This window comes from Myxocyprinus asiaticus, chromosome 2, assembly GCF_019703515.2.
Source record: "Myxocyprinus asiaticus isolate MX2 ecotype Aquarium Trade chromosome 2, UBuf_Myxa_2, whole genome shotgun sequence".
In the NCBI taxonomy this organism is placed as follows: domain Eukaryota; kingdom Metazoa; phylum Chordata; class Actinopteri; order Cypriniformes; family Catostomidae; genus Myxocyprinus; species Myxocyprinus asiaticus.
Genome location: NC_059345.1, coordinates 16,515,213 through 16,532,259, shown reverse-complemented (window position 1 = coordinate 16,532,259; position 17,047 = coordinate 16,515,213). Strand labels below are relative to the sequence as shown.

Sequence of the window (17,047 nt, the reverse complement as noted above, 5' to 3'; positions counted from 1 at the left end):
TGTGACATCGGAAATGCAATAGACCTATAAAAAGGGTGACTTGTTTCCCCCAGGGAATAAAATTGTTATAACAGAAGGTATGCAGCAATAACAGCAGGTATTTAGAGCAACAGATAGGAGAACAGGCATCGTGCGGCACAGCGAACAGCAGTGGACTCTGTTACTCTGTAAGTGCACTTGGAAACAGACACCTGAGCCACAGCCTCCTTCCTCCCCCACCCATGACATCATACTCTTATCTGCTGCCAAATACAAAGCCGCATTTAGCTTGCAGTAATCAGTGGTGTGACCTAACCTGTCATGTGCTGGAGATGCATGAAGTTTCAGGTGTGCTTTTGGGACGTCTGGTTTGTGTACAGTAATATGCTGAAATAATGGATCTATGAGCGCTGCTGGAATTGGAGTTCTCAAGAGCTAAGGTAAGGTATCATCCAAGGAGTTTTATAAAATGTGAGGTACTATAGGAGATATGTATCCTGTAAGTGTTAAGAAAGAGCAAATTGAGCAGTAGTTCTATATCCTTATGAATGTTTATAAAGTAGGATTGGACATTAAACATTATTAAAACCGAGCAGCAGACACAGTTTTAGTAGTAATGCCTGTTGTTCTTTGTAAATGTGCTGCAGTACTTTTTAGTTTTAGCTCATCTTTTAAGTTAGGCCTATGTTTCACAATGTCAATTCAAGTACAAATTGTTGCCTTAGCCAAACCAGCAGTTTAAAGGGTTAGTTCACCCAAAAATGAAAATTCTCTCATCATTAACTCACCATCATGCCACCCCAGATATGTATGAATTTCTTTCTTCTGCTGAACACAAACAAAGATTTCTAGAAGAATATCTCAGATCTGTAAGTCCATACAATGCAAGTGAATGGTGACCAAAACTCCAAAAGCTCCAAAAAGGAGATAATGTCAGCATAAAAGTAATCCATAAGACTCCAGTGGTTTAATCAATGTCTTCTGAAGCGATCCAGTTGGTTTTGGGTGAGAACAAACCAAAATATAACTTATTTTTCACTGTACATCTTGACAGCAGTCTCCTTGGCGATCATGATTTCAAGCTCGATTACACTTCCTATAGCGCCATCTCGCGATTTGTGCATGCATCAAGCACCAGTAAGTTTAATCCAGCTTGAAATCATGATCATGCCGAGAGACTGCAATGGCAAAATGTACAGTGAAAAGGGAGTTATACTGTGATCTGTTCTCAAACAAAAACACCTGGATCGCTTCAGAAGACATTGATTAAACCATTGGAGTCTTTGGAGTTCTGGTTACCATTCACTTGAGATATTCTTCTAAAATCTTTGTTTGTGTGCAGGAGAAGTAAGTCATTCACATCTGGGATGGCATGAGGGTGAGTTAATGATGAGAGAATTTTCATTTTGGTTGAACTATCCCTTTAAGGCCTATCAGCGAGGTATTGTGTGCTGGAATCAGTGCCTGCTTGATAGAGCCTGAGTTTACAACAAGCTAGAACTACGTAGCACATCATAGGTGGTTGACATTTGAAGGGTTAGTTCACCCAAAATGAAAATTATGCCATCATTTTTTGACCCTTGGGTCATATGACTTCTTTCTTCTTGTGGAACCAAAAAGGAGATATTTGGCAGAATATACTGTCAGCCTCAATCACCAATAACTTTCATTATATGAAAAAAATGCAATGAAATGAATGTTGAATGATGCTCTGGGTCTCTTACATTCTGCCTAACATCTACTGGAAAAACAAACAAACAGCTTGGGCATTCATCTTGGACACCTCGTTTTCTGATTTACAGAAGAAAGAAAGTTATACTGTTTTGGGATGACATAATGGTAAGTAAATGATGGAATGGCATCATTTTCATTTTTGGGTGAACTATCCCTGTAAGCATAAAAATGTAAAAAGTTAGGAAACGTATCAGCAAAAAAGACATGTAAATCATTTGGTCCTCTTGGAAAAAAAAAAAAAAAAAAAATAAAAAAATAATAATAATAATAATATCTGATATGATCATTGTACAGTTTAAGTCAGAAGTTTACATACACTTAGGTTGAAGTCATTAAAACTCATTTTTTAACCACTCCACAGATTTCATATTAGCAAACTATAGTTTTGGCAAGTAGTTTAGGACATCTACTTTGTGCAAGACACGAGTAATTTTTCCAACAATTGTTTACAGACAGATTGTTTCACTTTTAATTGACTATATCACAATTCCAGTGGGTCAGAAGTTTACATACACTAAGTTAACTGTGCCTTTAAGCAGCTTGGAAAATTCCAGAAAATGATCTCAATCCTTTAGACAATTAGCCAATTAGCTTCTGATAGGAGGTGTACTGAATTGGAGGTGTACCTGTGGATGAATTTTAAGGTCTACCTTCAAACTCAGAGCCTCTTTAAATTAAAGTCTGGTTCATCCTTGGGAGCAATTTACAAATGCCTGAAGGTACCATGTCCATCTGTACGAACAATAGTACGTAAGTATAAACACCATGGGACCACGCAGCCATCATACCACTCAGGAAGGAGACGCATTCTGTCTCCTAGAGATGAACATAGTTTGGTGCAAAAAGTGCAAATCAATCCCAGAACAACAGCAAAAGACCTTGTGAAGATGCTGGAGGAAACTGGTAGACAAGTATCTATATCCACAGTAAAACGAGTCTTATATCAACATAACCTGAAAAGCTGCTCAGCAAGGAAGAAGCCAATGCTCCAAAACTGCCATAAAAAAGCTAGATTACAGTTTGCAAGTGCACATGGGGGCAAAGATCTTACTTTTTGGAGAAATTTCCTCTGATGAAACAAAAATTGAACTGTTTGGCCATAATGACCATCTTTATGTTTAGAGGAAAAAGGGTGAGGCTTGAATACCTTCAAAGTTGTGGCAAAATGGCTTAAGCACAACAAAGACAAGGCATTGGAGAGGCCATCACAAAGCCCTGACCTCAGTCCGATAAAAAATTTGTGGGCAGAACTGAAAAAGTGTGCGAGCAAGGAGGCCTGCAAGCCTGACTCAGCTACCCCAGTTCTGTCTGGAGGAATGGGCCAAAATTCCAGCAACTTATTGAGAGAAGCTTGTGGAAGGCTACCCAAAATGTTTGACCCAAGTTAAACAATTTAAAGGCAATGCTACCAAATACTTACAAAGTGTATGTAAACTTCTGACCCACTGGGAATTTGATGAAAGAAATAAAAGCTGAAATAAATCATTCTCTCTACTATTATTCTGATATTTTACATTCTTAAAATAAAGTAGTGATCCTAACTGACCTAAGACAGGGAATGTTTTCTGTGATTAACTGTCAGTAATTGTGAAAAACTGAGTTTAAATGTATTTGGCTAAGGTGTATGTAAACTTCTGACTTCAACTCTATATACAAAATACACTTATATTTAAGATACATTCTCTTAAAGCAAGTCTATATATCTAATATGATGCTTCTTAAGTAAATGTATATTGTTTTAAGGATTTTTAGAGAATTTAAAAATGGAAAACAAGACAAAAACACTTGATAACAATAGGAATTTTTGCAGTGAATTTCTTTACTGAATTAAACTTAATAAAAATTATTTTTTCCCTTTAATTCAGTGCCAATGTGAATGTAATTTAGAGGTATTTTTAAAAGATGACTTTGTCCTCTATTGTTAGTAAGCACATTTAATACAACCTTTTAAGTTAGGGCACATGATTAATCGTTGCAATAATTGCCAAATAGTCGAATAATCGTTCTAATAATCGTTAGATTAATTGATTATCAAAATAATCGTTAGTTGCAGCCCTATTTCTGACACAGCTCTGAACATGTTGTTCCTCATTTTAATTTGATCTGTGCTTCAATTGCAGCACAAAAGTCCAGAGGAAATCACATTACGCTGATCACTGTCAGGTTTACGCAAACTCAAAGGCCCACAATCCTCTTGTCGATTCCAATCATAGTCTTGACACTTAACAATCATCTCATAATTCATATAGTCTGCTCTGATTTTTGGATCATTATTATAATATGTTTTTTAGTAGATGCTTTTTCTCAGAACAACCTTCAAGATATTAATTGCCATGTCCTCTTGTATCACCATGAGTGGTTTGCCTTGCTCAAGGATAAAATATGCTGATAGGGTTTTCTCAGTAATTCTCTAGTGCTAAAGGTTCTCCTTGGAATTAAGTGTCCTGTCTTTGCGATACAATATCAAGTCCTTAAACACTAAAATACCACCTTAGCAACTGAAGTGAAGATGCAAAAAAACATGTATGAACCTCTCTTTGAATGCTTTGTGCAGTAATTTGTCTCTTACTAGCATATTATTAACACTATTTGTCCACAATTTATTCACCTATTCACCTATGGTATTAAAGTTACTGTCCCCCAATAATTTTGTGATTAAGTGCCTTGCTCTTAGCGTACAGTATATTTACCCAACATGATCACGCATTAAGTCGACATGTTGTTTTTGAAAGTTACGCTACCCAAGGTTCGGCAACATTACACCAATTCACTGAGAAGCGCCATCGCCCATCAGACATGTTTGCATCTTCTCGACCGCGTTTACCTTCCTTAGTGGTACGACCGGATGCATGTTGCTTCAGCAGCATGGGAGACCCAGGTTTGTTTCCCATGTTGAAACCAGGAAGAATGTCACGTTCGCATAATCAGTGACAAGATTTGGAGGCTGCATTTTCCCCCCTAACATTACATTTTTACTTTACTAATGGTTGGGTTTCGGTTTGGGGTGGTTGGGGGGGGGTAATAAAATATGCATTTCTCTTGACTATATAACATCCTGTACAGCTAAAAAAAAAAAAAAAAAAAAAAAAAACAGCTCTCTTTTGGCAAGAAGTCAACCTACTTTTTCCAATTTACTTTGAAAGCACTTTGAAGTTCTTTCTTTGAAATACTTTGAAATACTTTGAAAGGCAAGAACACTGCCTTGCACCATGGGCACCGCTAGGGATGGGCTTCCGGGGCTTAAGCCCTGAATCTTTTAAGTTAAGCCCAGAATGTTTTTATCAACTTGTAGGGATGTCTGGTACCAGGTTGCTAGTAAAATATAAATGTAATTATACTGGTCTTTCTACAGCACCGGTAATATCAAATACCAACTCAATTTAGCACCGACAAACTAGCAGCTGTTTTCCAGCACTCAAGTGTATTTGTGCACAAGCAAGAATAGTGATTACGGCTGTTTTGTGTGAACGTCAAAATGCTTTGTCTTGTCCAGATGCAATAGGTACCAAGTATTTAGATACATAACACTGAAAATAAAAAGTAATATACATATGCACTCAAATTTAGTTAAATACAGCAACAATTTTTACTCATTAAGCACCTATTTTAGCCCATTTAAAGCCTGCTAACTTCTAACCTAATTTAAAAATACCTGACAAATTAATTATATAAACTATCACTAGTGCAGAGTGCCTTGATCTTTGAAAAAAAAAGGTACAAAAACAGTGTTTTTTTTTTTTTTTTAAAGAGTACATATTTTTAGAGTTCAGATTTTTGAGCGTACTTTAGGCTGAGACAAAAGTCGGTGGGATTTTTTAGTTTTACTTCCAGTAATATTTAAATATTTTATATTAATTGTACCACACAGATGTAACATTTAAACTATAATTATAATGTGTATTATATTAAAATTACTGTATATTACAATTATATATTATATTATATACAGTATTTCATCAAATGATGGCCCAGTATGTATCCCCAGAGGTCTGGGCTAAGCCTTAAATATCTCGTGATCCTAGAACTGCCCAGGGGCAGTTTGCACAAGACATAATGGCAGGCAAAAAAAACAAAAACAAAAACAAAAAAAAATAAACAAATGAAGCATACACTGGCCTAGGCCATTTCATGTAGAGCCTCTCTGTGGGGGCCTGCTTTACTTGAGCTTGAGAACCCCTGCTGTAGGCTGTTGTTTATTACTATGAATGAGCAGGTGTCAGAGAAAGAGGTTTCCATAAAGATTTCAGCTGGGGGGAAATCTATTTTTGATCTCCTTTGTACTTGTCACATGTGCAGCAAAGTGACGTTTCATTGCTTGTTATAATACCGTATGTGATGAAACAACTTCCTTTTTTAAATTGTTGTGCACTTTATTGTGCTGCTGTGCACTTACCATACAACATTATGAAAGGAACCCAGATGAGCTCTGTCACGCCACAAGGTGTGGTGCTCTGTTTCTCCTTTCCTGTTCTGACAGGTGTATTCAGATGAAGTTTAAGTATTAGAGGTATGTGAATTATTCTCAAGAAATCTGGCAAGAGCATGTCACGAGGACATATTTCACTTCAAAATAAAAATAAAAAGTAATAAGAAATTATGTTTTGCATAAAGAAAATTAAGTCTGTTATTAGGACCATTAAGATTATTTTGCATCATGACATTATTTTCATTTCAAGTAATTACATGCGATGGACATTAGGCCAATGATAGTCTTATGTTCAATGATGTGAAAATAAATAATATATTGCCTTCTATAGCCACTTTTTGTATTGTCTTATCAATGCTATACTTGCCTGCCATGTATTGCGTTTTAATTATTTGAATTATAATTATAATACATATTATATTTATAATTAGTTAACTATAATTATTTAATCATTATATATTGAATTAATATTATTTGGGGGGCTTTCTTGACAAATATTTATGTATGTGATTAATTGCTATTAATTTGATTAATTAATTGGCTGGTCATAAAATTAAAAATTTTAATCGATTGACTGCCCTAATAATAAGGGTGCGAAAAATGTCATTCTCATTACTGTAATGCGATAAAAATGATATAGTAGTTAATTGTAAATTATTTATACTCCATTATAGTAATTTTTGTTCTTTCTGATGATTTTAAGAAAAAAATTATTACAATACAATAAATTACATTGTACGTAAAATTTTTTTTTACTGTTACAGTAATTTTCTAACTATGATAATGTAAGTAAAACAGTCATTAAAATATCTGGAGGCATTAGGATAATGAGATTTTGAGGGAGATTGTCACAGTGCAATAAATCTTACATTTAATCATTTAGGTTTTATATATATATATACTATGTGTATATAATATAATCACAGTAGAACTCTTTAAATGACCTGGAATCAAATGTCAAGGTAGAAATGTGTGAATGGGAAGTGGCTTCACTTTTACTTTTGGTTAGCAGAGGATAGGTAGTGCAAACTGAGCACATGAGAAGAGGATTAGTACGTGGTATTATTAGAGACTATCCTTTTACCTGATCCTCATTAAATGTATAATAGCACTGCTTTTATTTACCAGTGTGCAGAGAAATGCACTGAAAGAATGGATGAGCCAACAGATTACATGTCAGATTCTTTGTTTTGATTCTAAATCATTTCTGAGGAATTATTTTGATGCTTAAAGGAAAAGTATATACTATATATTTTAAAAATTATTTACTCACCCTAATGTTGTTCCAAACCCCTAAGACTGTTTATTCTGTAGAACACAAAATGAGATGTTTTGTAGAATGTTCATGCTGTTGTTTTTAATACAATATGTGTATAGTGACCAAAGGCTTTCAGGCTCCAAAAAGGATAAAAAATAATAATAATAAAAATAAAAAAAACACCATGAAAGTGCAGGAATATAATACCTTTGTGTGAGGAACTGACTATTATTCACAATAAATCGTTCCTCCTTTCATAGCTCTCAAATCTCATTCACGGTTCTGCATATTCAAAGTTTGATTTTTTTTTTTTTTTTTGTAAAAAAAATAAATAAAAAAAAAATAAAATAAATTACAGCTTAAATTTCTGTCTTTTCCTCATACAAGGCTACCATGTGGCTTCAGAAGACTTGAAACATAGTGTACGAGTCGAATTGAATACTTCTATGGTGCTTTAATGTTTTTTTTTTTTTTTTTTTTCTACTTTTCGAAGCTTTACAGACATAGTCACTATGAACTGTCATTGTATGGGAAAGAGATGTGAAAGAGAGCGCTTCAATTTTTTTTGGCCAACAATTTTGCCTTTTGTGGTGCATAAAAGGATATCAGTCACATGAGTTTGGAGCAACAAGAGGGTGAGTAAATGATGACAGAATTTAAAATGGTTTGATACAGTAAACTATCCGTTTACATAGAGCAGGGTATTCCCATAATCGAGTCCGACACATCACTTTGCTGCTGCATCTGTCTAATTACAGGCTGAGAATTAGGACTGAATTTTAACATGTCTTTCACAATGTCATTGTAAGGTGTGACTCACACTCGTGAATCTTTTTAAGGCCTGAAGTGCTATCTAGTAACAGCTGTTGTATTGTCAGTAGAAGCTCTAATTTGAATAAGTTCCACATTTGCTAGGGGTATTTGCTCTTACAAACGTATTCGTTTCTAAACACTTTTTTTTATAAACTGTAGAAAGGAACATCAGTATTTTTGTTGAATCCTTCGTTTTTATCAAAGTCATGTTCAGCTTTGGACTGTTTATTTGCATTTATCTCATTCTGTTTTTTGTATTTTTTTTATTATCTTTGCAGTCACCACAGTCATGAAACTTAGTCCTTGTCAAGCTCCAATATATGTAAGTATCCTCTCTGCTTATTTTGTAATCCTCATAATTTGTTCAGTCAAATCTTATATAGGCTGGATGTAATTACAGTTTAATTTCACTCCACAGGTAAAACGAGCTTTTGTGTTCAAATAAAATTCAAATGAAGTGCAATGCCATATGAGTGGAATCTGATCAAATATCATGGCATGACCTGTTAAAGTAAACCTGGTTGCTTTTGCTTAGTACCAGTGCAAAAATGCCAGGAAAGCACATGATGTAACTAATCTTAAAGCACTGTTTACACGGAGCAAACACCACCACAAGAATTACGTTGGTAATGCATAACTAGAAGTTCATCCACATAGAAAAAAGGGCTGGCCGATATGGCTTCAGAAATTATATCTCAATATTTTTTAGCAAATTGACGATATTCGATATATATCTTGATAATTATTTATTTAGAGGAACCGTATATTCATCTAAACAGCCATTGTAGCCATGTAGAATTAATATTTCAAAGGGATTAAATAAAAATCTATTTTAAAAAGATGAAAGCAGGTTTCCACAGTTTTTGACTAAAAAACTTTATAGAGTAAAATAATTTTCATTGATTTGCACATTTAAACTTATATTTAACATACAATCATATATGGAAGCTTAATAAAAATCTTTTTTACCTTAATTTATTTGTACTATAAAATGTTCTTTGTGAATGAACAAGGTGTGCAAAAACTACTTCACTTATTTTTTGGAAACTAGATGAATATTGCATCATACTAAATTATTACTGTGGAACCCAGTAAAGTTTATTATTATAATATAATACTATATATTATTATATTCAGGGTAAGATTTGTTAAAGATAAATTTATATATTTCTGTCCTATTTACTTCACCCTAGTATAGACACTGTATGCAGTCGTGTTTATTTCACCTTCACCAGGAGCTTTTATTATGAAACAGAAAATGCCGTGTTTGTTTGACAGTGATGTGTTTTGCTTCTTGTGAACCGCTGTCAAACTCTCCTTAATGTTCTGCATTTGTAGATATGTATAATAACTTTATAGCTGTTACTAATGTTTGGAATTGCATGAATGCTTGAACCGGCAGTACCTCACAATGCAGGTGAACTGCGCTAAAAACACGAGCCCATGAGCCCCGCCGCCCCCATGCCTGCACACAGATTAGCGTGTCGCCGGTTCATTCTGAAGCGTACACAGACAGGGGCGGACTGGGACTAAAAAGTGGCCCTGGACTTTCTAGCCCAGAGCGGCCGACCAAACCTGGTCCCCAACACACCACACCATAACACACTGACTCATTGATTTCATTTTCTGGCTCAATTTCAAATTTTTGTGTTGGAAAAAAAAGAAGACATTTCTATTGACCTCTAGTCAGGACAACGGGCTCCACCAGTGCAAAAATTGTCATAACTTTACAACATATAAAACCACTAAATGTGGTAAGTGGATTTTTTTAGAGAAAGCATTAAAAAAAAGCTTTTTTTCCCCAACATGTAGTTGTTAGGTTAAAATGTACATGAAAGTACAAGGGAAAGTGTTTATTTTAGGTGTTGTAACAAGTCAGCATTTTTTCAAAGTTTTTAAAGATCTTAATCACCTTTCAGTTTTTTTCTAGAAGTGCAAATAAATTATTGTCTTAGTTAATATGAGGTTGTGGAAACAACAAGTATAATAATAATATATTATAAATAGTATGTATATATATATATACTGTAGCTCTACAAGCTCATAAAATGTTAATGTTATAAATGAAAACAAAGTTGGCCAGAATATGTACATATATCAATATATGTAAAAAAAATAAAAAATAAAAAAAATAAACATACCTTTTAAAGTATAGATCTTTGCAGATATTTTGCAGATGAATTGCTTATATTTTCCCTCTATGCGATTTTTTTGCATCTTTATATCTGCAGTGTTTTAATTCATTCCTCAGATTATTCTTGAGAAAAAGTTAAAAGCCCAATGCTTTGACAAGTGCTCTTTCTGCTATCCTTTAAACAAAGTAAGCCTCAAAGACTCAAATAGCCACAAAGTAATATTTTTCTTGAATTATTTTCTGCATTTTTATCAGGCATGAGCATTATTCAGCAAGCCACACTTCAGCTCACAGTAATGCTTTGTGGTATGAAAATATTATGTAAATGACTATGTACTGCTCATAGCTTTACAGTTTGCCGATTTTATTGTACTGCTGTTATTGTATTTGTTGTAACTTGCAGTTATTTGTCATTTTGTGATTATTCAGAGCTCATCTTGTACTTAATATGTTGTTTTTGGTTGTCACCATTATTGTGATTTGTATATCAAATATTGAGGTCCAATGCCAGGTACAGAGATAATGCTCAAAAACGGATGTGCGCTCATGTAAGTGTAAGCAATTTCAAAATAAAAAAACAATACATTATTTCAAAATAAAAGGGGGTGTATCGGCTTTACCTTACAGAGTTTATTAAACAATCACTCTGTAATGGGGTCCGTGCGGGCATGTCGGAGCCCAGGGTGGACGCCTATATCGCCTGTAGGACAGGCTGGTATTTGCGCAGTAGCGGGCCGGCCCAAATTACCCAGCTGCCCACGGTAAAACGCCCGGTGCTCCCGATGGCCAGTCCACCCCTGCACACAGACCATGTTTATTTGTCTTTAATCGCAGCCTTTGGCAGTTAAATAATCACATATGTTCATATCTCCATTTTGATGTTATTTTGATTATTTATACAGCCCTGAAGGATCATGAAATTAGTCTACTGATGCACTCTATGCAACTTAATGGCCAAATAAAAGGCTCATTAAAATCATCGCGATATTCACGATATTGTTGAATTTTATATCGTTAGCAAAATCATCGTGATTATATCATGGGTATTCAATGTATTGCCCAGCCCTAATAGGAAAATAGTCCCAGCTGTAATGGACTAAGACAACTTTACTGCTCAAAAAATACAAATATATACATTGTTTTGTTTTTTGTGTGAAAAATTCATATAATGCGTTATCAAAAAAAAAAAAAGAGCTTTGCATTCTGCTTTCAAACCCTCCGATATACTTACACCATAGACTTCTATTGTAGTGCATTCAGGAATAGTACACCTGAAAATTTAAATTCTGTCAACATTTACTCACCCTCATGTTGTTCCAAACCAAAATGACTCTCTGTCTTCTGTAGACAAAAGAAAAGAAAAAAAAAAGATGTTAAGCAGAAGGTTAGCCCCATTCAGCATGTATGGAAGAAAATGCAATGAAAGTGAATGGTGACTGAGACTGATCTCCTTTTGTGATCCACAGACGAGACAGTCATACAGGGTTGGAACAAAATGAGGGTGAGTAAGTGATGACATCATTTACATTTTTGGGCAAACGCTATTACGAACACAGCCCAAAAAACAATCTACCTTTGACAATACCCACAATAATCGACTGGTCTTTCAGCAATCTTTACACTGATCATGAAATAATATATCAATTAAATTCTCATTGAAGAGACAGGCGGCCTCTTTTTACTACTTCCCTGAGAATATGGCTCCTAGATCCCAACAGGGAATATGACTGTCAGCACCTTAGAAGAACGGAAAATGAGTACAGCAGTGGGAAGGATGTATGACCAGTATTGTGTTACTATCACCAGAAGCCCAGCTCATGTACTGAATACAGTTAACAAAGAGAAGGGTTTTCCCCCCTACTGCTGTGAAATGTAATGAGGGTTCAAAAGACACCTATCTTTGTGTTAATGTGCTGTAATTAACCTTGTGAAATGATATTTGATTATCCAAAGGACAAAGATAAATGGATACAATGGTTATAGTGATAGAGGCTGGATTAGGATAGTTTTGTTTCTGGCGTTAATGTGTATGACACCCCTTATTTTGTCTTTATTCCCATGGAAATCTTTCCTCTCGTGAAATAATTTGTGTGGAGTCAGCTCAGGTTTCTACATTTCAGCCTATAGCACAGCCCCTCTTGAATGGTTTTTGCAGCATGTTTATTTCAGCAAAGAATATTCATTTCTATGTGGATTTAAAAAGGTTTTCCAGTGGCACCCAGGCTGTAAAGCTGCATTTACACTGTCGGAATTACTGTACGAGTTTCCGGCTCGTAATGAAAATTCTTTCATCATTACTCACCCTCACGCCATCCCAGATGTGTATGACTTTCTTTATTCTGCTGAACACAAACAAAGATTTTTTGAAAAATATCTTGGCTCTGTTGCTCCTTTCAATGCAAGTGAATGGTGACCAGAACTTTGAAGGTCCACGAAGCAAATAGAAGCCTCCTTAAAAGTAATATATACGACTCCAGTGGTTAAATCCATATCTTCAGAAGCAATATGATGGGTGTGTAAGAAAAATATATATATATATTTTTTTTTACTATAAATTCTCCACCCTGCCCAGTATGCACAAATAATGCGGTTCACCAAAAACAAAAGAAGAAGAATGTGAAAGTTGAGATTTATAGCAAAAAATAACTTAATTAATGATGTGTTTCTCACCCACACCTATCATATCACTTCTGAAGACATGGATTTAACCACCCGAGTCAAATGGATTACTTGTATGCTACTTCTATATGATTTTTAGACCTTCAAATTTCTGGCCACCATTCACTTGCATTGTATGGACCTACACAGCTAAGATATTCTTCTAAAAATCTGTGTTCAGCAGAAGAAAGAAAGTCATACACATCTGGGATGGCATGACAAATCATGAGAGTTTTTGGGGGAACCATCCATTTAATGTAGTGATAAAGTATTTTGATATCATTACCAACAAAGCCAAATATTTTGGCATTTTGAGTGTAGCCTTTAAAAATAATAATAAGAATCATAATCATAAAAATAATCATAATTGGATCGTAATTGAAACTGTGCCAAATGCATGAGAAAGACCCAACGTGTCCACCAGAGTGAATTTTGTGAGTTCAGTTTCAATATCACTTGTGCCTCATAAACGCACTGATAAACGCTGTTCTCAGAGTTTGCGTTTATTTAGACAACCTGCTTCTTTCTTAGTGAACTGTTCGACATGATAAGGGGATCTACAGTATCAATACAATATCTTGCTGATATTGAGAACAACACAGCTCTTACTTATGTGATATTGTTTAACTATTTACTTTTTGGAATATTTTATTCTGATTGGTCAATCATGGCATAATGCGGTCAAATATTTTTTATGTATAATGATATTGTTATTATAATTGTAATTGTACAGATAACTGTGTAAATGACAGGTGTCCTTGATTGATTCATTGCAACAAATTTCCTACATTGTGCTTGTTTTATGTCTCTTGTATCACCCTTCTTCTCATATAATAAAATTGTATTTATTTATTTGGTAAATAGACATGTAATAAGCAAAATAATGTACAGTCAGCCAGTCATTATCGAAAAATACACCCCCTTATTTCTGTAAAATATCACCCTGTCATGGTTTATTTTCTGATAATGTCCAGCTGACTCTACTTTATGCCTTACATGTAATTAACATTTGACTCCTCTCGCAGTTTGAATTCAGTATGGTCTATGCAGTTGTAGTTCAGAGCACAAGAACGAGCAGGTTATTTGAATGTTAATTATAACTGCGTTTATTGAGGGTATTAAACCGTGACCCTGTGACAGGAGGGGTTGAGCTTCTCCTCCACAACATCAGGATGTGTGCCGTTAAACTGAGGTTTAATGCAACTGCAATCTGTATTAACCTCTGCAGATTAACATGAGCGTGATATCCTGTTTAAACCACAAAAACAGTTGTTCCTCAACCTGTTTGACTCTACATTTCCCTTATTGACTTTTTGGGCTACATTACATTTCTTGGGCCTTTCTTTAAGGAGCAAGGAAGCATACTAAGCTTACTTTTCTTTTCAGATTCATAAATTGCTCTGTCTAAAAAGTAATTTAATGTTCTATTTTAACATAAACAATAAGACAAGCATCTCTACTACTATTGCTCATATTTGGGGTTAGGGATTTGAACAAACACCTCACATAAGTATTAAACTTCGATGTACCATTTATGTAGTATTTTTTTCTAAGTGATAGGACTTACAATTTTTGCTTGGTGGATAATTAAAAGGCCAAAAAAAAGAAAAAGAAAAAAAAAAAGAAAAAAACAATTACATTGAATGAGGGACCAGACTTTTTGGGTCTCTTTTGACATGGGCCACTAAGTAACCACCTAGAAAACCCTAGTGAATAAACACCCAAAAAAACCTTGCAGCTGCATAGCAACTGCCTTGCAACCTCCCAGAACACCCTTGCATCGTGTTGGCGAGATTTACACAGGCAAACACCACTCACAATTTCAAAATTAGTGCTGTGAATCTTTTTTTTTTTTTTTCACTATTTAATTGCACAGTTTTCTGTGATTGATCATGATTAATCATGGACATGGTACATTAAAACAAACATTAAAATATAAAATCATAAATATATTTATTTTATACTTTTTCTTAAAGAACATGCAATAAACTGGTCATTTATTTAAATTATTTCAATATGTAAGTTTTTGCGGACACAGTAAATTAGACACATTTTTACAGGTACTGCAGAAATCTTTGATACAAGTATAAGTTTACATGCCATAAAATCAGTGGACATACTGTTATTAAAAGTTGGGCAAAATCTTCTGCCATTTTCCAGTGGAATTTTTTTAATAATATAATCAGTTGGGCAGATTCAATTCATATCAAGCTTTTTTTGGCAAGAGAAACTTAAGTGTACATTGCCAAACAGATATAAAATTAATTTAATGCTGAAGTTTAATTTGCTGAAGTTTAAAATCTCAAAACTATTATTTTCTCTGGCTGCCATTCAGTCTCTTTCATGCACACGCTGGGTCGCTCTCGTTCAGTTTCGCTTTTGGCACTGGATCAGATGACAATGAGAGAGTGTTTTCGAGCGATGCGAAAATAAATACAATACAGCAGATTGCCTGTATCTCTCCCACACCTGGCTCACCACTTGCGGGTGCAGTCTCCACTCTCCGTACAGTAAATTATCTCCCGTGTTCATTATGCCCAGGACATGTGTTGCACGTAATAAGCATGCACTGCTACACACAATCAGTTTCTGTGCTAAGATGTGCAGTTGAGTCAAGTGTTTACCTCCTGGAAATTGATATATGCCAATATTAGCCACAAGAAGTGGGTTTTTAAAGAATTAGTGAAGTTTCAGAAAGTGAAAAAAAAAGGATCCTGCATTAAACACATTAAACAGTCAACTATTAATCACAGAAATTAACGCGTTAAATTTCCCAGCCCTAGTAGAAATCGAATACATTATTCTGCTATTTCACACCACATAATTTTATATTTCAAACATTTCTCTTTTTTTCTTCGTCAGGGCAAGTGTTTGCTAACAGTTCAGATCTGTGATGAAGTGCTAATTGAAGGAGAACAAGGCAAGGTGGAGTTCTTCCTGTTGTTCACAGGCTCCACTCAAAGGCATCTTACCAGCACACTAAAGGTCAACCATGTCACCCTTCAGGCTGTGTGCCCAGGTAAGAGTATTTGACTTACCATCATGCCATTCCAAACCTGTTTGATTTCACAGAATTGGATACTTTGAAAAATCTCCTTGCAGGTCTTTTCCTTACAGTGACAGTTCATAGTGACCATGACTATTAAGCTCCAAAAAGGAAGTGAAAAAAAAAAACAAACAAAAAAAACAACTTAAATGTAGTCCATTTGACTTGTGTGCTAAATTCAAAATCTTCTGAAGCCAAACGATAGCTCTATGAGGAACAGACCCAAAACTTTCACTAGACAAGAGAGAGTCAAATGTTATCTTGGCATGTTAATTGTATTTGCTTTCCCTTTTTTTTATTTTTTATTTTTTATTTTACTCAAATATAGCTTGCTATATGAAGTACTGTACTATTATACTATAAAGTACTATACTACATGCTGTATTAAATGCTATAACATAAAATTTGTCTATTTGATTTGTGTACTATATTCTAAGTCCTCTGCAGCCCTACATTTTCCCCTCCAGTGACCTCTTCACTCGAGAACTGCTGCAACAGGATCATTAAGCCAGTAAGTAAACCTCAAGGATCTGATCAGTCTGATTCAGAACGCTTTTTTCCCCAAATCAGACTGAAGCCAGTTCTTTTCACTGAGCCGGTTCACACATCTGACTGAATGATTCGTTCATGAATCGGATTGATCCGGTTTTTAAGTTCAACTTACTGACTTAAAGGAATAGTTCACCCAAAAATTAAAACTCTCATCATTTACTCACCCTCATACTGTTCCAGATGTGTATGACTTTCTTCTGCAGAACATAAATTAAAATTTTCAGAAGAATATCTCAGCTCTGTAGGTCCATACAATGCAAGTGAATGGGTGCCAAAATGTTGATGCTCCAAAAAGCACATAAAGGCATCATGAAAGTAATCCATAAGACTCCAGTGGTTTAAATCTATATTTTCAGAAGTGATATGATAGGTGTGGGTGAGAAACAGATCAATATTTAAGTCCATTTTTGTTAGAAATTCTTCATAGGCGTATGCATGAAGAATGTG

At 34.8% G+C, this 17,047-nt stretch overlaps 1 protein-coding gene across 1 annotated transcript in view; it reads left to right on the top strand.

The window, feature by feature from the left end:
• Nucleotides 1-316: 316 nt before the first annotated feature.
• The window catches only part of LOC127413265 (A-kinase anchor protein 13), a 119,455-nt gene continuing 102,724 nt past the window's right edge, over nucleotides 317-17,047 (top strand). The window contains exons 1-3 of the mRNA XM_051650249.1: nucleotides 317-419; nucleotides 8,489-8,532; nucleotides 15,865-16,021. Coding sequence (XP_051506209.1) covers nucleotides 8,500-8,532; nucleotides 15,865-16,021 — 190 coding nt within the window. The 5' untranslated portion in view covers nucleotides 317-419; nucleotides 8,489-8,499. The remainder of the gene's footprint in view (nucleotides 420-8,488; nucleotides 8,533-15,864; nucleotides 16,022-17,047) is intronic.